The sequence below is a fragment of the Suncus etruscus genome, chromosome 9 (assembly GCF_024139225.1).
Source record: "Suncus etruscus isolate mSunEtr1 chromosome 9, mSunEtr1.pri.cur, whole genome shotgun sequence".
Taxonomy (NCBI): Eukaryota; Metazoa; Chordata; class Mammalia; order Eulipotyphla; family Soricidae; genus Suncus; species Suncus etruscus.
Window position 1 is genome coordinate 14,932,995 of NC_064856.1, and position 23,319 is coordinate 14,956,313.

Consider the following 23,319-nt stretch of genomic DNA (forward strand, 5'->3'; position numbering starts at 1 on the left):
AGCATTGCCCAGACTCACACTGATTTTGGTGGCGTCCTTCCCCGCGTCTTCCTGCAGAGATGCTTTTAGCTGTTGGGAGGGAGGGCCGAGGGCAGAGAGAGCAGAGAGAAGGTGTTAGAGGAGGGGTGCACAGACGCTGCAATTCTAGCCACAGCAGGGTACTCTGGAGATATGGGGTCTGCATATGAGGGGGATGGGGTGGTCTCTCGGCTCTGAGTCCACTGGGGGGTGTTGAGTTAGAGGACACGAAGAAGAAAGGAAGGAGCTGCTTGTTAAAGCAGCTGTGATGGCAGCTCATGCATCTGGATCCACAGGATGGGGGGTTGAGGGTGCTGGCAGTTGCTTGTGTCTGTGGATATGCCCATGTGAGGAACCTGCAGGAATGGCTCCCTGGGAAGCCATTTTCTTTCTTTGTTTTTGGGGTGCTCAGGGTTACTACCTGTTTGATGTTCAGCATGTGTGAGAGAGAGAGAGAGACAGACAGACAGACAGACAGACAGATCCACTCCATTTCTGTGAGCCAGAGCTCTGGGTCTGGGTCTATATGTTCGAGGGATCAGACACATGAGATGTGTTTGTGAACAGGTGCTGGGGTCACAACACCGCACTTCCTGCAAGGAGCCACTAGCATAGCCCTACCAAACCTCTTTGACACTAGGGCACATGAATTGGTCCTATGAGGCAGGCTGGAAGTGGGGTTTGGGTCTCCCCACCCCCAAACACATGTTTAAGAAGTTTATGAATAAGTTATATGGTGTCATGTGAACAGTGCGGGCCATGTGTACATATGATATGGCACATCAGTACATTTTGTGATGTTAGTTGTGCATGAGCGAGTGGTATATAAGTTTGGGTCCCAAAGCTGATCTTGTGACTAGTTGTTTGGGAGATGATCCCAGGAAACATCTGCAGAGAAATGAGCAAGTCAGAACCCAGTTCCCACCACACACTGGGAGGGAGACTGAATGGGGGACCATTCAGGCTTGGGAAGCTGACGCTTTTCTCTTCCCACTCCTGCCATCATTGCATTGGGGTAGCTGCCATTGCTCCCAGTCAGAGAAAACCTTCAGAGTCCCAGATGTTGGCAGCAAGCAGGGACTGGGCAGTGGCAGGAGTGAAGCTGCCCCAACACCATCTGCTCCGGAGATTTAAGAGCGGAGAGTAATAACACAGGTGGGTGTGCGCAGTGGCTGGGACAGTGCGAAGCACAGGGTGGAGGGAATGTGTGTTCAGGGTAGAAGAACACGTGTACACCAGCTGAGAGTACTGCATGTGTGTGTGAAGGGATCATGGCTTGCACAGATGTGGGAGGGGACACATGTTTACTTGTGGTCAGGCTGGCTGACAGTGTGGAGCTGCTGGCCTGTGAAACAACTACCCATGAAGTAGAAGAAGTGGTGGCAGTTGAGTCAGGATCCCCACCCTGCCTGGAGCAGTCAGTCCTTCTGCCCTGTTTCCCTCCCTGCCTGTTCTCAGTTTTCCCACCTGCACTCTGGGCTCTCTGGATCCCTTCCTGTGGGTGCCATCTCAAGGGCCTCCCTAGGCCTCCCGCCCTGACCCTGGACACAAGTTGCATTTCTGGGAGACAGAAAGGAAGTAGAGGAAAAACTCATGTCTGGCCTCGGGGGAGTGGAAGGAGATGGAGGCACAGAGTCGCCTCTGTAGGGGGTAGGTACCTGGTTGGAGGCCCAAGCCTGCTTGTCGGTCCAGTCCCTGTGGCCACGCTCGTACCACCACTGGATCTCCAGAGAGTAGGAGGGGGAACCACTGCCGCGGAAGGAGCAGGCCATCTCCACGTCCTCACCTGTCCGTGCCGTCATGTCGTGGGGCGTCTCTGTGAACAGGGCTGGGCAGAGACAAGGCAGCTCAGCACCCGGGGAACAGTGAGAACAACCATGGTTGCAAAAGGGCCTGGCCTGAAGTGGGGACAACCTCTGACCTCGTGAGTCAAAATGGGGGTGAAGGAGAGAACGTTGAGTTCTTCCCTGAGTTGTTCCCCACAATGAGGAAACTGAGGCAGCTGAGTGGTTCTTTCCAGTTTCCAGACACCTGAAACCTGCCCAGGGCAGAATAGCCAGAGCCAAATCCAACCCGGCACCCTCTGCTCAGAAGTCCCACCCCAGTCCTCACACACCTAAGACAGAGTTCCATGGGGTCACCAGCATCATCATTGTCCTACAGATGTGACTCGCTCCTCACCTCCCTTCTGCCCAGGCTACGTCCCAATCCTGGGGTGTTCTTCCTCAGTTCTTCAGAGCCCGCCCAGTCCCTCCAAGCCATGTTCAGACTCAGGCGTGGGGACCCTCATTGGCAGCAGGAATATGGCCCTGATTCTGCCTTCCTTGGACATGGCACAGTCAGGGTCAGCAATGGCACCTGCAGGGGGCACTGCCCGCTGCTGCTTCACCAAGTCAGCTTCTGGAGTTTCACTGTTCATAGCAGCATCTCTGAATGTTCAAGAGGTAGAAGGTCCATTTTCTAGGGATGGGGTGTCACACCTGTCTCCACAGGGCCTGGTTCCCTTGCAAAGCCCAGGATGGTGAGCCCTGAGGTCAGCAGAGCAGGTCCCAGTCCGCCTGCTCTATCCCTCTCCCAGAAGAGTCTGACAGGGGTTCCTAATTTTTTCTTCTCTAGAGGGCCCTGCCCTGTCCCTGCCCCTGGGTACAACTGACAGTCTGACCCCACGGTGGACAGGCAGCAGCCTTTGGCCTCAGGGATGCCCTGTGACCTCTGGACCAGCTCAACTTTCAGAGGCAGAGGGAATCTGAGCAGGAAGGTGGGGAATCCCACTCTGGGGTCCCGATTCTGGGACTGTGGGAATGTGGGCTTGACAGCTAGCTACCTCCATCTCGAAGCTTCCACACATAGGATTCCCACATGGAGCACTGCTCCAGCAATGGTCTCGGGGAGAAGACAAACCCTTTTAGGTCACGTTTCTAAGTTGTAGGCTTGTGCGGGAAGGTTCTGAAACCAACCCCTTGAAGATGGACCATGGCTTTGGATCTGGGCTCACTCAGACCTCATTTCCCTGGGGTGACCTGTCCTCATCCCCACCCACCTATCCAGTCTCATCTTGGGCCCCAAACTTCAGAGCTGGCCTTTCACCATCTGCTGTGGAGTCAGACCCTGAAGATTCTACCTGCAGAACATTCTAGAATCCAGTCCTTCCTCAGCCTCCCACATCTCTCTGTGCTCCCTAGGCCTCTCAGTCTATTTTTTGTGCAGTAGTGAGAAGAGTTTGGACAAACCTCTGTCCCTTCTTTCCTCCAAACCTTGAGTCCTAATGGCTCCCGTCTCTAAGAGAAAGAGCCAGTAAGAGGGCAGTGGCTGCCAAGGTCCCTGGGGTAGCTCCTGTCCTCCCTCTTCATTCATTTTGGCCTCAGCTGGCTTCTTCCTGCTCCTGGCAGGCTTGGGGGACCATCTGGGATACCACAGATCAAACCTGTGCCGGCCACATGCAAGACAAATGCCCTACCTGCTGTGCTATCACTCCAGCCCTGAGAATGTACTTTTACCCCAAGATAGAAAAAAAGCATGATTCTAACATGTACTAAGAATTCTGTTTGTTTTTTTTATCATGGCTGTGAGTGCTGGAGCTGCTCCCAGTTCGGTTCGGGGGACTGTGTGGTGCTGAGGGTCGAAATGGGTCTCTCACAAGCAAAGTCTCTGATCAGTCCTTTGAGTCACCCCCCAGTCTTAACTAATAATCTTTGGGTGGCCACACCCAGCTGTACTCAAGGCCTACTCCTGCCTCTGCACTCAGGGATGAGACCATGTGGGGTTCCGGGGAGCAAATCTGGGTTGGCCACTCGCAAGGCAAGTCCCCTGCCTGCTGCACTATCTCTCTGGCCCCCAATACTAACAATCATTAAGATGGTATTTTAGACTCTAGCTTCTTAACTATGGATGTGAAACCCTAGATGAGGCCATATGAAACATAGAGGTCAGGAAAAAATGGGCAATAATAAAAGGTGTGGGGATGGGCCACAACCAGCTGTGCTCAGTGCTTACTCCTAGCTCTGAATTCAGGGGACCTAAGTGATGCCAGGGATGTGACCTGGGTGAGCCATGTGCAAGGGCAAGAGCCAAAAGCCCTGTACAGGGATCTGGCCCTGAGCGAAAAGTTTCCGAATGCATAATGACCAAAAATTAATCCAAAATCATGGGGCCAGAATGACAGCACAATGATAGAGCATTTGCCTTGCATGCACTAACCCAGGTCCAATCCCCTGCATTCCATATGGTCCCGGAGCCTGCCAGGAATGAGTTCTGAGTGCAGAGCCAGGAGTAACACCTGAGTGCCACTGGATGTGGCTCAAAACCAAACAAACAGATAAACAAATTAATCCAAATTCAGCCTGTTAACGATGCCAATGTTTCTGGCAGTGCTGGCCCACGCTGCTTTCTTGGGTGGAGAGTCATGAGAGGAAAAGCTGGAGCGCTGGGCTAGATTCTCTGGAACTATAGAACGGGTTTCATAGGATCATCACCCACTTGTGTCCCTGGTGCTCAAGACCCCACTGGTGCTGATCTGGGTCTCTTCTTGGCTTTTCTCCCTCTGGCATGTCCTCTCACTCAGAGGAGGCGGCCAAGGCTCAGCACAGGGTAGTAATCCTTTCAGGGTCACATAGCCATATCTGGATTTGAATCTAGGCCTGCCTAATTCCTGCAGCATGTACATGCAGAGAATTCCAGCTTTCTCTTTCTTAGGAAAGAACAGTCTAAAGTGACAAAAACTTGCAGGGTCCTGTGAGGCAGGCTGCAGGACAGAGTTTGGATAACTAGAGAGGAGGCATTGCACATAGCATGAGGCAATCAGAGGAAGCTCTTAGGAGGAGGTGACTACCCACCCCCTCACTCCCTTGATCCCCCCCTGGGAGAGGGTGGGGGCGTGTGAGCCCAGGGAGGGGATAGGAGAGCCCAGGAGCTTTTTGCCTTACGTTTTTAAGTACCTAGACTATTATTTATTAAGCAGTACTGCGTGGATTTTGTCTCTGCACTCCCATTTGACAGGTGAGGAAACTGATGTTCAGAAAGGAGCCCTGGTGCCGAAGCGATAGCGCAGTGGTAGGATGTTTGCTTTGCATTCAGCAGATCCACGACAGAAGGTGGTTCGAATCCCAGTGTCCTATATGGTCCCCCAAGTGAGGAGTGGTTTCTGAGCGCATAGCCCCTAAGCGTCACCTGATGTGGCAAAATAAAAACAGAAGAGGACCCTGACTTGCCCAGGACTCACACGCAGTTGGGTTTTGCATCATTCTGTGGCCCTGATGCTCGTCAACCCAGGCTTGACGTAAATCACAGGGAGAAAAGTTTCTCCCCAGGCCCTTTCTTTCCCGACTACTGCCTCAAGCTCAGTGTCACCTCCACCTGCCTGGAGGTGACTGCTCAGATGGGCAGGAGGTACTGGGAGCTTCCCTCACAGTCACAAAGTGGAAGGAATCCAAGGCGGCCCAGGGCTCCCTACCCCTACATGAGGCACTGAGGGTGCAGTCACGATCACCCCCATTCCTCAAAGAGCACAAGGACTTGCATAAGTGGCACTGCCTGAACCCACTTCTGGAAGATTCTGGAGTTACAGCCTACATTGGTTTAAATCAGTATTCTCAATTCTTCTCTGTCATGCCCCCCAAGGAAGAAGAAAAAATTTTTCGCACCACCTGCATGACTGTAAATTGTATCTTTATTAAAAAGAACTTTAAGGGGGCCGGAGAGATAGCATGGAGGTAAGGTGTTTGCCTTTCATGCAGGAGGTCATCGGTTCGAATCCCGGCGTCCCATATGGTCCCCTGTGCCTGCCAGGAACAATTTCTGAGCCTGGAGCCAGGAATAACCCTTGAGCACTGCCGGGTGTGACCCAAAAACCAAAAAAAAAAAAAAAAAAAAAAAAAAAGAACTTTAAGGGGCTGGGGCGGTGGCGCTGGAGGTAAGGTGCCTGCCTTGCCTGCGCTAGCCTAGGACGGACCTCGGTTCGATCCCCCGGCATCCCATATGGTCCCCCAAGAAGCCAGGAGCAACTTCTGAGCGCATAGCCAGGAGTAACCCCTGAGCGTCACAGGGTGTGGCCCCCCCCAAAAAAAAAGAACTTTAACCTTCAAAACAAAAACATATAAAATAATTTGAGTTGATTTTTTTAATCAGAGGTGATGTCTGGATTAATCGCTAAATGAGCATGTTTTGCAATGCAAGCTTTTCAAAGTGGGGTTTGAAGCACAGCAACTCTCAGCTCCAGAGACATATAGAGACATAAACATGGGGCTTAGCTTGCTATAACAGTATTTGCCAAGGTCAAATGTGCCCCCCTTTATGAAGCCTTGTGCCCCCCCCCTCGGGCACCACTATTTAAGAACCACTGGTTTAAATGGTGTTTCCCAAAGTGAAAGCTCCCCCTGGGGATAAAATCTGGAAGCACCCAGGGGAACAATTGGGGGGCACTTTCTGTGATTATAGACAGATAGCATAGTTGCTAGGGCACTTTACTTGCACTCGGTTGACAAGGGTTTGGTATCCGGCATCCCACATGATTCTCCGAGGTGGCCAGGAGTGATCCCTGAATGCAGAGCCAGGAATAACTCCTGAATACCTCCAGATGTGGCCCAAAACCAAAGACAATAGATATCTAGAAGAGATGTTGAGTAATTTTATTTTTGAAAGGGATTGATTGGTAAAATGAATTGGGAAACTCTGCTCTTTCCAGGTCCCCTCCTGCCACAGGACCCTAGTCTCCACATTCCTGCCTGTACCCCATCTCTGCTCTCACGGTCCTTCCCAGCCCTGCTCCCCAAACAGGCCAGCTGGCAGGAAGTGAGAGGAATATGGATTTCTGAGAGGGAAGTGCTGGAGTTCTTCAGCCCCCAGCTGATCAGAGCTGGGCTCTCGGGGAAAACAGTAAAATACTATTGTCCACAAATTAGGATTCTGCAGGAGAAGGAGAAAGGGGCTTGATTGAATGTAACATCTTCTTCCTTTCTGCTTTTAATTGGGGGAGCGATGTATTCATTAACCCCAGGCCGGTTATCAGGCACTGTCTGCAAAAAACAGCTCTGAGTGGCTCTGAGGGCCGAGTAGGCTGCCTGTCTGGCTCCAGGGAGATGACCCGGAAGATCTCACTGCCCGCCAGGCCAGGCCCACCTTTGTCCCCACATCCCCTCACTCTGCCTGGGTCTTGGCCTGGGCAGACGTGTGGCCTCCTCCTGACTTGAGCCAGCCTCTTGACTGCTCTGAGCCTCAATTTCTTTATCTGAAAAGGGGGAGCAGGAGATTTCACAGGCAACATGCTCTGCACACAACAGACTCCAATAACACTTTCCTCTCCTGATCCAGCACAGCTCCAACTCTCCAAAAGGACTTTATTTGGGGGAACGTTTAGAGCCACGCCCAATGGCTCCTGGGGGCTATTTCAGCATTTGTACTCAGTGATCACAGCTGGTGGGGCTCAGGGAGTGGAGGGAGCCAGATATTTTTCCAGGGATTGAACCCTGGTCAGCTACATACAAGGCAAATACCTTACCTGATATACTATTGCTCTGGCCCCAATTCTATATGGGTTGGTTTTGTTGTTGTTTGTTTGATTGTTTGGGACCACACCCAGCAGTGCTTGGGGGTTTCTTCTGACTGCACTCAGGAATCACTTTTTGGCAGACTCTGGGGAACCATATGGGATGCCACTGTAATATAGCTTCCCCACTGTAATATAGCTCTGGCCCCTCTGTGGTTTATTTTTTAAACCATACTTAAAAAAAATCCTCCCATGCCTTTCCAGGCTACCAGAGGCCAGAAAGATGGCACAGGGGGTTAGGTGCTTACCTTGCACATGGTTGGCTTCGATTCGACCCCTAGAACCCCATATTGTCAGCTGAATTACCTGCCAGGAGTGATCTCTGAGCACCACTGAGTGTGGCACAAAAACACCAATCAGAACAAGAATGGTCCCCCTAATTTCTCTTGACTTGAGCCCCAAAGTTCCCACCCTGAAATCCCTGGACTCCACACCTCTTTTGAGTCCACTCTGAAGTCAACTCCTTGGTCTCCTCTGTCCCTGCCCATTCCAACCTCTCTCCTTGCTCCTCCCCTGCTTCCCCATACCCTCAGTATCCCATACATTAAGTGCTCACTGAGGCCCTCAAATGCAGGAGACTTGGGTCTGTGCACACTGGAGAACACCCTAATGGGCAAAAGGCAGAGCAGGGCTGGACAGAAAGTACAGGGGAAGGAGCTAGCCTTGCATACGACCTAATCCCAGTTTCATTCCCAGCACTGCAGAGGTCCCTTGAACACCACCAGAAGTGACCTCTGTGCACTGACTCAAGAGTAAACTCCAGAACTGCCAGGTGCGGCCTAGTCCCCCACCTCCAAGAACTTATGAGGGAAAAACAAGAGTGAGAGAGAGATCATTCATGCCTGCCACACACTAGAATTTCTGGGGAAATCACACCCCCAAGAATAAAGATACAGACAGACATCTGATTGACTGAGACACCAATGAAGGTGGTACAGAGACATCTGATTGACTGGGATGCCAACCAAACGGGTCCCAGCGAGCCGTGCAGTAGGTCTTCTGGCTGCCACCTATGTGGACCTCGCTGAGGCGTTCCTGGCCATGTTGAAATGCCAGTTGAAGAATCTCCATAAAGTGGACATGTGAAATGCGACCAAGAAGGACACAGGGCAGTGAAAAAGCAGTGGGTGTCAAGAAGGGCAGCCCAGCTGAACCCCCACCCTCATCCTCTTGTGGGACCCACAGCCTGATAGCAAGAGGTAGGTATACCTGCTTCCGCATGCCTCCAGTGACCCAAGGAGGGTTGGCACCATGATCCCTTACAGGGCAAGGAAACAAGGCTCAGAGAACTTGGGGACCGGACTGTGGAGCCATCTTCTGCCCTAGTGATATTCACCCCTAAAGGGCCAGGATCCCACTTCACCCTCCCAAAGATGTAATGAGCTGGGACCTGATCAGTATCTTCACTGTGGGAAGTATCAGGGTTCAGAGAGCCTGTCAGAGTCTGATTTCACAGTAGAGGGCAAACTACCAGATTTCAACCCAAGGCTCACTATGAAATTTCTCATCCAAAATCTCTAAACTCCCTCCCTTGCTTCTTGCAGCTCTGAAAAATGGTGACCCAGAGGCTACTCACAGCCAATATTTGAGTATCCAGGTGTGATCTCTTCCTTAAGTATAAATACTCAGATTTTTTTTCTTTTTTCGTTTTTTGGGCCACACCTGGTGACACTCAGGGGTTACTCCTGACTATGCACTCAGAAATTGCTCCTGGCTTGGGGGACCATATGGGATGCTGGGGAACGGAACCAGGGTCCGTCCTAGGCTAGCACATGCAAGGCAAGCACCCTACAGCTTGTGCCACCGCTCCGGCCCCTAAATATTCAGATTTTGAGTAAAACACTCTCATGTTTCCGGGCCTCCACAGAGCTTGCTGCTTCTTAGGAGCAAAGGGCAAATGTGTGGGAAGTGTGTGTGTGTGTGCGCGCGCGCGCGTGTGCAAGTGCGTACGCGCACACTTCCAGCCCCATGTCTCCCCAGTGTTTTGGCTTTAGAACCTGAGGATTAATTCTATACAGAAGCTCCAAGATTTGAGATACTCTTTGTCCCACCAGGAAGAGGACTGGTAGGTGGGCAGTAGGAGTCTTTAGCAGGGAGCACCCACCATGTAAGAGCCACTATGCTCTTACAGCCACTGTAGAGGAGCTTAGAGAAAATGTCCAACCATTCTCTATGAAAAAATCTGACTTAGTGGGAGGCCCTGCAGGCAGCAGCAATAGCCAGTCTCTCTTCCCCTCTGCTGTCCTGGGAACACCCCAGGTTCTGCTTCCTCTGGGTCAGCCCTTGGCAAACTGCCTTCAGCTAAAGGGATGGGGGAGACGGAGGTTGTTTTTTGTTTTGTTTTGTTTTTAATATGGAACGCTTCACGAATTTGCATGTCATCCTTGCGCAGGAGCCATGCTAATCTTCTCTATTTCAATTTTAGTATATATGATGCCGAAGCGAACACTGTTTTTTTGTTTGTTTTTTGGTTTTTTGGGCCACACCCATTTGATGCTCAGGGGTTACTCCTGGCTAAGCCCTGACTTTAGGGGACCATATGGGACACCAGGGGATGGAACCGCAGTCCTTCCTTGACTAGCACTTGCAAGGCAGACACCTAACCTCTAGTGCCACCTCTCTGGCCCCTGTTTGTTTGTTTGTTTGTTTGTTTGTTTGTTTGTTTTTATGGAATAAGCATGCTCTCTTCAGACATGAAGGGGAGATATTCTGTTTCAAAGACAGAGCTGAGAGAACCCAAAGATAGGGTGGGGAGGGTACCTTTGGACAGTAGTAAAAGAGTACTGACTCTGGATGATGGGATGTGGCAGCACTGTACCCCTGAAACTTATACCCACTTTTGTTTTGGGAACACACCCTATGAAGCTTAGAAATTACTCCTGGCAGGCTTGGGGAACTAAATGGCATGCTGAGGACCAAACCCAAGTCACCCTCATGCAAAGCAAATGCCCTACCCACTGAACTATCTCTTTGCCACACTTTTACTTTTTTGGTTTTGGGGTCACACCTGTTGGAATGCAGGGGTTACTCCGGGCTCTGTGCTCAGGAATTATTCCTTGAAGGCAGCTTGGAAACCACATGGGATGCCGAGGACTGAATCTAGGTTGGCTGCATGAAGGCAAATGCCCTACCTACTGTTCTATCGCTCCAGCCCTTCACTTATACTCTTGGAAGTCAGTGCCACCTCAAACATTTTGAAAGGCTTGAAGAACTATCATGTGTCTCGGCAGCCTGCTCCTTGTGAGGAAAACTGGTCCTCCAGCCCTGGGCCAGGTCTGTCCCAGACCTCCTTACTGCTTCAGAGCTGGGCCTGTAATCCATAAAGGCCAAACATAGCAACTGCTACGTGTGACAGAAGCTGAACTAAACTAGGATGGCCATGGACAGTTGTTCAGGGTGTGAACTGCTCACCTAACCATGCATAATGGGCAGAGAGGGCAGACCCTTCTGAGTCAGAGAGAATGAGGTTCTCTGAGTCCCATTGAGATTTTCACAGATGGGCATGCACCTAGAAGAGAAAAAGGCAACTCAAAACATTCCCTAAGTCCCAGCTTTTAAGGACCCCCTTCACCGTGTCTGCAGGATCCCCATTCCACTATTCACTTAATATGTATTTTCAAAGCATCTTTCCCTTTTTACTTAAATTCATCTTAAAAGAAGACTTTTATTACTGCCATAAAAGAAAAATCAGCATCACTTGCTATAAATAGAGGGTAACTGTAAAAATAAACACCACAAAAACCAAACTACACATAAATTCTAGGCAGGGAAGGCTGCCTGCCAAGGACTTAGTGCCCCTTCTCCATGGTGTCCCCTTCAACAAGGAAATGTGGGTGGGAAGGTCGGGTGTTCAAGCCAGAGCAGCACCAAGCTCTAACCAAGTGTGTTCACTTCCAAGGCACAGGGTGCTATAAATAACTACCCCTGGGAAGTGAATACCCACTTCGGGTGCAAGGAGGCCCATAGGAGAGCCTAGAACCAAAGAACAAAGAGATGAATGGAGGCCCCCTGTGGGTGGCAGTAAGCCATCAACATCTGTCCCGGAAATGGGAAAGCACAGTATCTTAATTTATTTTTGGTTTGGGCCATATCCAGTGGTGCTCAGAACTTAATTCTGGCTCAGCTGCATTCAGGGGCTTGGAGGACCATATGTAGTACCGGTGATTGTATCAGGATTGGCCATGTGCAAGGCAGAGAGATACCTTAACCTCTATATGGCTTCTGCACCCAAGAACATTATTTTTGTATTAAAACAAACATAAATATATTATGGAGAAGAATACAGAGTTCATGAATTTTGAATGAAAATCGGAGACATCAAAGGAAATAGCTCTTAGCTGGGAGCTGTTTATTCTCTTGAAAGGTTCAACCCCCCTGGTCCTGGGCTTCCTGTCTGATCCATCCAAAGCCTCACCACCTTCTTCTCCACAGCCTCAGGCTCCTGAGATCTACTGGGGAACAGAAGTATGGCTCTGTCAGCTAAAAGAAGAAGGGGCTTAAGGAAGGGGCACAGGGGAAGGGGCTAAGCTGTGGGGAGGGGAGAATACAGGTATGCAGGTAAGGACACAGGTTGCAGTTCGCTCTAACTTGCTATGTGGCTTTGTAGAAGTTGCTCGATCTCTCTGAGCTTCTGTTCCACAGGTTGTGGTTAAATGAACGGCTGCAGGTGGAGTCTACTTCAGTAATGCAGAATACAGTTGTCCTTCAACGCCTGCCTCAACTGGTACTGCTCACTCATGACTGAGTTTTTGTTTTGTTTTGTTTTGGTTTGGTTTTTGGGTCACAGTCAGCAGCACTCAGGGGTTACTTCTGGTTCTGTGCTCAGAAATTGCTCCTGGCAGGCTCAGGGGGACCATTTGGGATGTTGGGAATCGAACCAAGGTCCGTCTTGGGTTGGCCATGTGCAAGGTAAACACCCTACTGCTGTGCTATTGCTCCGGCCCATGACTGAGCTTTAGACACACAGGCAGGATCCCCAGAGGGGCAGTGGTATTATTCTCCAACAGAAAGTAATTGAGAAAGGATGGCTGCCCCACCCAATAAAAAAAGAAAATTTAGGACGAAGGCCACACCCAGCCGTGCAAAGACTGAAGTAAGGTTGGCCACTTGCACGGTAATAAACCTAGTCCTGTAAACTGCTAACCTTTCCAAGCATTCGCTTGTTCTGAGTACCTGCTACTGCCTTGCTTTCCTCATGTGTCCACGGGGAACAGTACCACTTAGCCTTGCTGCAGGGAAGCAGTGCAGTGACATACATCGCGTATGTGACATACATCATCAGCTGTGGCGGGTTTTCTTGGTATTCCTTTACTTAGCTTTCAGTGAGATGAAAGTCACATACAATGAATCGTTTCAATCTGGAGAACTTGTAGTTCAGTGTGTGCACCCCCCTATTACCTAGTCCCTAAATACTGTCATCACTCCCAAAGCAAGTCCCATAGCTACTAAGCCAGGACTCCCTGTCCTTCCCCCACTTGTGCCCACCCCCCAAGCATTGTGTCTGTGGATGTGCCTCTCTGGATATTTCACATAAATGGGGTCATATAATATGCAGTCTCTGGGGACTGGCGTTTTTCACTTAGCATAATGTTCCCAAGGTTCATTCATATTCAAGTATAGATCAGATTTCATTCCTTTTTATGGAGGCCTTTCTTTAATAAAATGAAATCTTTCCCCCTGTACCTCCCCCAGCAACCTCGGAAGTAGCTAGCCTTATTCTCTTCTTAGAGATGTGGAAACTGAGGCACAGAGAGGACAGGGTCTGGTCCAGGCATCCCGGGTGTGCGGGGGTGGGAGGAGGAACAGAGCAGTCCTGAGGCCCCCTGTAGACTCAGGAGACATAGCAGAGTCACAGTCTCGGGAGACAGGAGAGTAGAAATATTCCAGCACTTGCAAGATTTCAGGAACCGAGTAGGTTCCCTTGTGGAACTGCTGCCTCTGCTCCTGCAGGTCTCAGCCAAGAAACCAAAGAAAGAGTTCGGAAGGGAGAGAGGCAGGTGTGGGGCTGTGCAGGCACAGGATGGGATCGGTGCAGGGAGGCATCTGGGCCCTCATAGAAAACATTTTTCTGCACCCTCATTAGAAGATTCTGCAAAGCCAGAGGTGAGCGCACTGACCTCTTGCCCAATCAGGCTGAAGAATGGGGATGGAGGGCTGGATTTGGACTGAGGAGAGTCTGACTCTGCATTCCAGCCAGTCCACAAGTCCACATCCCCAATACCTGCCAGGGTCTGTGTGTGTGTGTGTGTGTGTGTGTGTGTGTGTGTGTGTGTGTGTGTGCGTGCCTGTGTGTATGCACCCAAATACATTGGTAGGTAGCTAAGGCACATTTTTCACAGACCACAGGGAGTGTGGGGGTGTGTGGGTATGCCAGAGCCCCACAAAGGAACCTGCTCAGCATTGCTGGGAAGAATAAGAAATGGGAGGTCAGAGAGAGGAAGGGAAGGCAGAGCCCAACAGGAGGGAAGAAACTGAGAAAGGGCCCCCATGGAGGGTCCAGAGAGGTACTTCTGGGAGTATCCAGCTAGCAGAGGAGACATGCACCCCACCAGCATCAAGCACCAGCCTCTAGTCCCTCCTTCCCTTGCCCCCAGTTTCGGAAATGCAAGAATGAAACAGGAAGAGGTGGGCTCTGTACTCCCCCTCCCACCTGCCTCTTCAAGCTGGCCCTTCTCAAACACGGGGATCCGTCTAGAACCAGAAAAGCCCTGGCTGAAGGGGTCCCACCCCACCCCAGCAGGGAGGAAACCAAACAGGAATTAGCAAGGCTGAGAGTGGCCACAGCCCTCCTGGAGCCTGGCTGGGCTTCAGGGACCACTGCGGGTAGGAAGGTTGTTTCTGAAGGCATGAGGAGATGGGGAGCTACAGACACTGCCCCCACATGCCTCTCAGCCCATGGGAGACCACCAGACAGCTTTGCTTTGACCGCTCTTCTCTCCTCTCACCCCCGAAGTGCACAGGCTAATGGGTCTCCATTGCACCCCAGAATGTTGACTATAAAAGCCATGATATCTCACAAAGAACAGACACCAGTTGCCTGCTCAGTCTGAAATTCCATCTGTGAGTGGTGGGAAACGGGGGTTCAGTTAAGAACCCACCCCAAGAAGAACCCTAATCATTAGCTGAGGGAGACCAGGTTTGTGCTGTGTCCTGGTTGGGAACCCCAAGGGTACCAACATACCTTTCGAAGTCTCAGTTTCTTTGTCATGGGCATGTTAGCAGGGGGCAGAGCATGGGGGTACTGCTTGCTTATTAGGGAGGAGATGATGGGGGTCCTGACGAGGGAAGAGGCTTGGTGTGTATAGGTCTAGAGACACACACTGACATAAATGATTAGACACACCTTCTACACATACATGCTCACACAGAGCCACTCACATATGCACTTACATAGGCCCATACACAAACAGGCTCACATGATGACTACAAATGCACATGGTCATCGGCAAAACCTTACATATTGTGCAAGCATGCACAAACATGGGCATTGCACATGACAACACACCTGCTCACATATACACATATGTACCAATATACATGAGCTCACATGTGAATATGCCCACCAAATGCATATAAACATGTTCTCCACCACATGTACACAGTGCATGATACAAACATGTTCACATGTTCTCACAAAAGCACATGTTTCCGTTTGCCCTGGGGCACCCCACATTGCAGGAGCCCACTGAGTCCTAAGACACTATCAAATCTCTATTCTACCTAGAGGCCACTCACACCTGTGCCTCCCCACTCAGAACCATTCGAGGGTCACCCCTGCTTGAGTACTAATTTCTACAACCTGCTTTTTTGTTGTTGTGTTGTTTGTTTTCTTTGGGGGGGCATACCCGGTAGCATTCAGGGGTTACTCCTACTCTGTCTCAGAAATTACTCTCAGAGGACCATATAGGATGCTGGGATAGAATACGGGTCGCTGTGTGCAAACTCTTTTTTATCTTTTGGCTTTTGGGTCACACCCAGTGGCATTCAGGCTTTGAGCTCAGAAATCACTCCTGGCAGGTTCAGGGGACCATATGGGATGCCGGGTCAGCCATGTGCAAGGCAAACACCCTACAACTGTGCTATTGCTCTGGCCCCCAAGGCAAACTCTCTATCCGCTGTGCTATTGCTCTGGCCACCCTTCTTTCTGTGGCTCCAGCTGCAGCCTTCTTTTCTGACATGCACGTATGACTCCTGTGGAAATGCAGCCCTTGCCAGACCCCAGCAGCCAGAGAATGCTCTGGGCTGGCCTCAAGTCTCCTCTCAGCTCAGGAGCTGGATGCAGGCCCAGAGCCTATCTTCCCCAAGAAGACTGTTCAATCTCATGGGGATTTCCTGATACCTCCTTTGGGATGGCTCCAGAGTCTTTCCAACACCCACCCTGTGCTTTTTATTCCAGAGAGTCCACCATCACGAGAAGGTACTTGTGGAGGAGGGGCTCCAGATGCACAACAATGTAGTCTTGGGGACAAGTCCTGGCCTTTGTTGGGCCTGTTTTCTCCTACTTGGTTCACTTTCCCCCAGCTTCTAAACTGCCACACACCCCCAAGAATTCTTGTATGTGTTCTTCACTTTGGAGCACTCCTGGGAGTCTCTCCAGCCCCACCCTTTCCTGGTGTCCTCCCGGCCAAGGGAGGCCAGTGTCATGAAGGTCACCCCCCCCAACCACAGGCAGGCTCAGAGACCTTGACGTGCCCTTTGAAACATGGCAGACAATGTGGTCTTATTTTTCACATGCAACTGTTTTACTTTGGTTTGTTTTTTGGACCACACACCAGAAGTGCTCAGTGGGGGCTACTCCCAGCTCAGTGTTTAATGGTTAATCCTGGCAGTGCTCAGGAGAATCCTGTGGTACCAGGGATCAAACCCAGGCCTCTTGCATGAAGAACCCATGCTCCAGCCCATGGATCCTCTCTGAGGCTCCCCACGTTAGGAGGACCATGATCTCCAAAGACTCAGGGTGAGTGTAAGTGTAGACAAGCTACAATGTCCGTGGACACTTTACCGTTCACCACCAATCATTCATTCCTTGATTCAGTCACCAGCAGCACAGCCTAGTGCTGGTTCTGTGTGGGTGTCACTTTGATGTATAGGTTTTTGCGTATGTCATCATGAGTCAGAAGATATGCATGTCTATGCATGTAGCACAGGTATGCATGGGTTCATATGTGCACACATAGAAGTGGATACAGCAGGCACAGAGAAAGGGACAAATACAGGTTGAAAAACAGCGATGGAGAGCAAAAGCGAATGAATGAGACAGAGCAAGCAAGCAAGCAAACGGCCCAGAGAGAGAGAGAGAGAGATGTGGAGAACGGCAATACACTGGCTACAGATGGGCACTGCCAGGCCCCCTAATTGATAGCTCTGAGCAGGCCCCCTCCAGGCTTCTGCTCCAAGCTTCCAGATGCTCCCAGAGCCTCTCAGCCCTGCCTCCCGAGGGCAGCTGCTGGCAGGGAGTGGGCAGGCTGCAGAGGCTAGAGGGCAGAGGACACCTGGTTGACTCTCAGGCCAGAGTGCTAAAGGACCACCCGGGCTCCTTCCCAAAAAGCCGAAACCAAGTGATTCATTCCAGACACATGCGGAACAAATCCCTGGCCCCTAGGAGGGCAGGCCTGGCCAGCTCCTGCATGCCCCACAGTCCCTCTAGGCCACGCTGACCGGGCTGGACTCCAGGAGCCTTGGCTCTTAGAACCAGGCATTTGCAGCATGTTGGCATTGGGGACCCATCGGAGACCATGGCCAGAGCACAGCCTGGAGAAAAGAACCTGCCGAGTTCCCATGTGTGGCAGGTGGAGCAGGGCAGATGGTAGGTTGAACCCCCAGTCCCTGACTCCAGAGTTAGCTCCAGGAGCTTAACACCGGCCTCACATGCAGGAGTCACAGGGTCAGTCCCCAGCACCTCTTGGTCCCCCTTGAGCACTGTCAGAGGCAACTCCTGTGCACAGCTAGGTATGGCACAAAAGCAAAATAAAGATAACAGAACAGCAGCTACCCCACCCCTGGCTCTGATGCTGGCGCAAGCCTGACTTTACCATCAGCACCTGTAGGCCCCCTCCCTGGAGAAACAGGAAGTTGCTTGTCTATAGGGAAAGCTGCAGAAAGGCCTGGAATGGACAAGGGCTTGTGGATCCTTGGGGACCACGACAACTCAGAGCACTACCCCCACCACAAGGCCCCCCCCAGTGGGTGGTATGAAAAAGAAAAGGGGGGGGCCCGGAGAGATAGCACAGCGGCGTTTGCCTTGCAAGCAGCCGATCCAGGACCAAAGGTGGTTGGTTCGAATCCCGGTGTCCCATATGGTCCCCTGTGCCTGCCAAGAGCTATTTCTGAGCAGACAGCCAGGAGTGACCCCTGAGCAATGCCGGGTGTGGCCCAAAAACAAAAAAAACCAAAAAAAAAAAAAAGAAAAAGAAAAGGGCTCAGGAAAATTGAGAGCAACTTAAATTGGTGGGTAATGTTTCACTGTTTAGATTGGTAAACTGAGGAATAATGGAACAATGGACCTGCCTAGTCAAGACAGGGAAGAGTGGGATAGAAAAACCCTGAGGTAGGAGCAAAGTACCACAGGTAGGGTGTTTGCTTTCCACACAGCTGAGACAGTTCTATCCCCAGCATCCTGTATGGTCCCCAGAGTTCACCAGGAGTAATCTCATAGCACATAGTAATGTGTGACCCCAAAAGAACAATAAAATAACTCTGGATCCACTTTCATCTCCCAACCCCAAAACTGAAGGGACAGGATGTCCAAAGCAGCACTGCCCCTCCCCAGCCAGTCAGCCCCGAGTCAGTGATGTTCAAATAGTTCAGGCATAGAGGAGTTGATGGTGCCGGCCAGGATGGGGCTTAGGAGCAGTCACTACTTTGCAACATGACACGTCTTTATGGGCCAGGTGCTGCATGTGGGCCTCTCTGTCCACTCCCCTGATCTCTCTCCTCTTGGGAAGAAAGCTTGGGACCCCCACTATAACCCCTCCAAATTCTGACTGCTCCTGTCCTACTTGCATACCACCTGTGACAGGAGGCTCACTACCAGGTCTCCTCTCTGCCCCAGAAGTGTGGGTCTTTCTATAGGCGGAACATCATCCTGCTTCTCAGCCCTTATCACAAGGTGCATGTCTACATTTTTACAGGTTTACTTGTCTGAGTAAGAAGCTTATCTGTCTTCCCACTGATAGGTCCCAGTAGCTGAAAACCTGTACATGGCAGGTGTCGAGTGATACACTCGGAAAGACAGACGCTGTGAATCAGCTTGCTGCCCGTGGTAGCTGCGGTTAGGCTGGGCCTCCCAGGTCCAGTCTGGGCAAGAAGGGGTGTGTGTGAGGTGGGTCATTTCCTGAGTCCAGTCATTTCCTCTCTGGGACATGTCGTGGGCCAGTCCATGGTTCAGGCCTTAATGTGCTTCTATAAATGCTCCCGCTCTCTTTAATAGCCCCGTTACTCTCATCCTAAGCAATCATATGTGTGAAATCACAGTTTTGATGGGCTGGTTATATTTTTCTAATCCACATTAAAATAAATGCATAACCATTAAAATGGAAGAGGTTTGTCTGGATTCGGTTTCAAATTGCCTCTCAGGTAAGGCCTGAGAACCTTACAGATGGCTGGCTGGGGGGCCTGGAAGAAGTCCCTCCCCACAGCATCAGGGCAGCCTAGGCGCTGGGAGCAGAACTCTCTGCCCCCCCCCCCCGTAACCCTCTATACTTTCAGGGCTGAAGCCCTCTGCTAGGTGACATCAGCATCACCCACCTAGGATGTTGCTCCAAGCTCAGTGCAGACCAGGAAGGTGAGTCCGATCTAAATACATCATTTTGGATGACACTAAAATTATATGGATGCCTGAAATGACATTGGTGGAGGAACTAATTTTATAAGAACTAGAATTCCTGGTCTGTTCCTCTGCCATGCCCAGTATGATGCTGGGGGCAGGGTGTCAGCTCTGCTCTTCTCCCTCCTAACAAGGGATCATGAGAGCAACCAGCTGCAGACCCTGCACTGTGCCCAGCTGAGACAAAAACCATCCCTGGGGCAAAGAGACAATCCCCGCTGCCCCCATCCACTGCCAGCTCAAGTCCTGAAGTTCAAGGTCATACCCTGGGAGATAGACTGCCTTTGGGCCACCAGCTTGCCCCTGGTATGCTGTGACATTACAGATACCCTCTCCTTGCCCATCTGATTCTCTCACCCTCAAAAAAAATTTTTAAAAAAGGTGGTTTTAGCCATTTCTGCTGCTCCCCCCAGTTTCAATGTGGCCATCACCCACTCTTCCATCCTGGTGCCAGGCCACAGCTTTCCTCTCCTCCTCTCAGGTCCTCCCCACCTCAGTGAGCTGGTCCCTTGATTCAGACCAATTCAGACCTCAGCTGCAACACTCAGCAGGGGCATGACCTTGGGGAACTTTCTTTCTTCTAAGCACACTGAACCCCTCACAGGAGAGGAGGCCATTCTTGGAGCTGACGGGACACACAGTAGGCAGTGACTATGACTGTTTCTCTGTGGAGAACTGACCTGGCAGCAGCTTGAGGTGCATCTTCCCTAATCTCAGATTCCCCCTCTCCACCCCTCAGGGCTTGGGCTGAGCTTTAGGAATCCAGACGCAACAGCTCCAGCTTTGATCCATGGGAAGGACCTGCACCTTGGCCAGCTTACCCACTTTCCTTCTGGCTTGCCAGGCTTGGGGACAAGGCTGCCTGAGCGAGCGGCTGATAGGCAAGGTGTCAAAACCAATCGGTGTGAAGGACTTGGGGAAAACTACTGCTGAGAGCCAATTCCCTCCTGGAGCCTGGGAAAGCCGCAGCCCAGGGCAGCAAGTACGGGCGTAATTGATAGAATAATCACAGGCACTGAGACAACGGGCCGGCGAGCGCATTTTTTACATCATAACCTTCGGAAGACAGCGCTCAATTTTCTCCATCTCCCAGCCACCAAACTAGCCAGCTTATTGATGGGGAGATCCCGACCGTTCGGTAAGGCACACTTAAGAAAGCCAGTCATTTTTCAGGGCACGGGGCAATGTGCCAACCGCTTGGCCCCCGGCAGCCTCCACCCCTCCCCCAGCACCCCGCTGCTCCCTTCTGGCAACGGAGAGAAGCTGGGGGCAGTGAATCACTCAATGGACAAAGCACCAGGCCAAGCCAGGATCTTTGTCTGCAGCGGGGGACATTAATAATTGAAGGTGCTGGCCTAGGGGTGAGTGTGTGTGTGTGTGCGCGTGTGCGTGTGTGGTAGGGAGCGGAGTACGGATGAAATGAGTTCTGTGGTCTAAGTCGTGGGGTCCACTTATCTGCTCCTCCAGGACTTCTCCCACCTGTGCAAAACCAAACCTATAGGACAGTCCTTAGGTTCCCATCCCCACCAGGCTTGATTGAGTACTTCAGGCTCTCAAACTCCAGGTGATTCCATATGGAAATCTTCTGAGGAGCTTATTAAAATCAGAGGCTTGGAACTGGAGCAATAGTACAGCCGGGAGGGTGCTTGCTTTGCATGCAGCTGATCTGGGTTCTATGCCGGGAATCCCAGTAGCATCCCCAAAGTAGCATCAGGAGTGATTCTCAAGTGTAGAGCCAGTATTAACCCCTGAGCATCACTGGGTGTGGCCAAATAAAAACACTAAAAAATAAATCAGATTCTTTTTGGCTGAAGGGGGTCTTGGAAGACCCTGGGATCTGTATCTTTTGTTTGTTTTATTTTTGGGCCACACCCGGTGGTGCTCAGGCATTACTCCTGACTCTGCACTTAGAAATCACTTCTGGCAGGCTCGGGGGACCATATGGGATGCCAGAGATTGAACCCAGGTCAGCCGTGTACAAGGCAAATGCCCTACCCACTGTGCTATTACTCCAGCCCTGGGATCTGTATCTTAAGAAATACCTTGGGTGATTCCAAAACTGGAAGAATCTGCAAAGTTTATCCAGAAGACCTGACTTTTGAACAGACCTGGGAAGAGACTTGAGAAGAGTCAAGCCTCACTGTCCCTGAGATGGCGTGTGGCTCGGTAAGATCACATCCCCTCTTTGTGGCTGGTTCCCCTGGTGGGCTTCATCCCTGCTCCCACAGGTCTTTGGGGAGCTGGAAGGGTGTGTGTGCCTGGATGGGTCTGAGCCCAGGAAAAGTCTGGTCACATGACCAGCCCCGCCCACTTCCCAGCTGGCCGGGAGCAGGCAGCCCAGGCCGCCTTTATTCTAGAAACAGCTCTGTCTCTCGGAGCAGACTCGGCCACCTTGGGCAAGTCCCGGGTCCCCCTGAACCTGAGTTTCCGCCTTTGTCCAGTCCTGCATGAGTAATTTCAGCCTTAGTGAGTTAGCATTTGGCAAGGAGGCTGGCAGTGGCCAGCACATGGTATGAGGTTCATCAGTGTCAGCTGAACCTTTTCTTCCCTCTTCCAGTGTCCCCACAACCAGTAAACTCTTCTAGGCAGGGGGAAAGAAATCAGATGTGCTGCCAGGTATGAAGTGCCTAGTAGGTGCGGACATAAACACCCCCACTGCAGCCTCCTGCTTCCTGAGGTCTCCCCAAGTGCAGGCCCCGGTTCACATTTTATCAAGCCTTAAACAAGCCCTCAGCAAAGTGGGCTACTATGAGGGGAGCCGGGTGGGAGGCAGATGTCCTTGCGGACCATCTGACCGAGCTCTCTCTGCGAGGGTCGCCAAGGAGGGCAGGCAGCGGGCTGCAGGCAGCCTGGTGGCCGGGCTGGCAAGGAGGAGCAGAACCAGCAAATGGTTGGGGTCATCAGGCCTCTCCCCAGGAGGCCTGCTCCACCCCCCAGACACAGAGACTCTTCCCTCTCCTGGCCACCACATTTCCTGAATCAGCTGAGGCCACGCGGATCCTAGAAATAATGACACGATCAGGCTCCAATCTGCTAAACAGCAATTTCTGGGCTTTTCAGCACACACAGCTTTTATCAAATTGGTATTCTCCTCCTGAACACAAATGGCTTATTAGACATGACCCACTTATTCGCCGTGTCTCACTATCATTAATAACAGTTTCTTTTTGTGATTAAGTGAGTGGCTCCGAACCCTTCCCAAGGCAGGGGTTGGGGGTGGAGACGCTCGCCCGGTGGAAGGACAGCCTGGGGGGGCCCTCAGTAACTGCTACTTGGTGACTGAGTCTGACAACACTGGGGGAGGCAGCCTGACCCCTACAGAGCAGCACAGCCTCCTCAATTCTTGAAAAACACAGGGAGCCCCATGGGGGACTGTCACTTGCCAGGGTCCAGCCACTTGCCAGGAGCCAAGGAGGGCTTGTAAGAAAAGCTGGGCTCCCCAGCAGCCAGAACAGACCTTCCTATGCAGCCCCTTAGGCCTAAGCTACACCTTTGTTGGGTCCGGGGTACACATTAGCACAGGCAGAGCTGAGCTCCAAGCATGCCTGACACAGGAAAGCAGGGAAAGATGCCATGCCAAGGGCACATCCTTCTGGTCTTTGGGAGTCCTGGAAAGAAACATCCGAATCTCTGGAGTCTGGGGTCCAGGAATGTGGAGAAGGCAAACCTTGAAGCCCAAGTCCTGGCATCTGTGAGACCCATGTAAGTGTAAGTTTCCCTGTGTCCAAGAAGGAAGCTGCATGTAGGAAAGAAGCGGAAGGAGGAATGCCCAGCCTCCCTTGAATGAGGGAATCCGCCCAACAGGGAGAATCCTGGAAAGGTGCTGGCAGATCCAGGGCTTATCCCATCTCAGCTCCTTGTACACAGTGAGACCCTGGAGAAGACTCCTCACCGCTCTGAGCCCCAATTTCTGCATCTATATCCCCCCAGCCCTCCC

General features: G+C 51.5%; 1 protein-coding gene and 1 non-coding gene across 2 annotated transcripts in view; both read right to left on the reverse strand.

Moving 5' to 3' along the window:
• VSTM2L (V-set and transmembrane domain containing 2 like) overlaps nt 1-23,319 on the reverse strand; it is a 34,365-nt gene that overhangs the window by 9,528 nt on the left and 1,518 nt on the right. The window contains exons 2-3 of the mRNA XM_049779386.1: nt 1,677-1,846; nt 19-69 (exon numbers count right to left, since the gene is read on the reverse strand). Of these exons, the coding sequence (XP_049635343.1) occupies nt 19-69; nt 1,677-1,846 (221 nt within the window). The remainder of the gene's footprint in view (nt 1-18; nt 70-1,676; nt 1,847-23,319) is intronic.
• On the reverse strand, nt 9,906-10,007 carry LOC126019941 (U6 spliceosomal RNA). Its single transcript, XR_007499544.1, has one exon. It is a non-coding gene; the product is annotated as a U6 spliceosomal RNA (small nuclear RNA).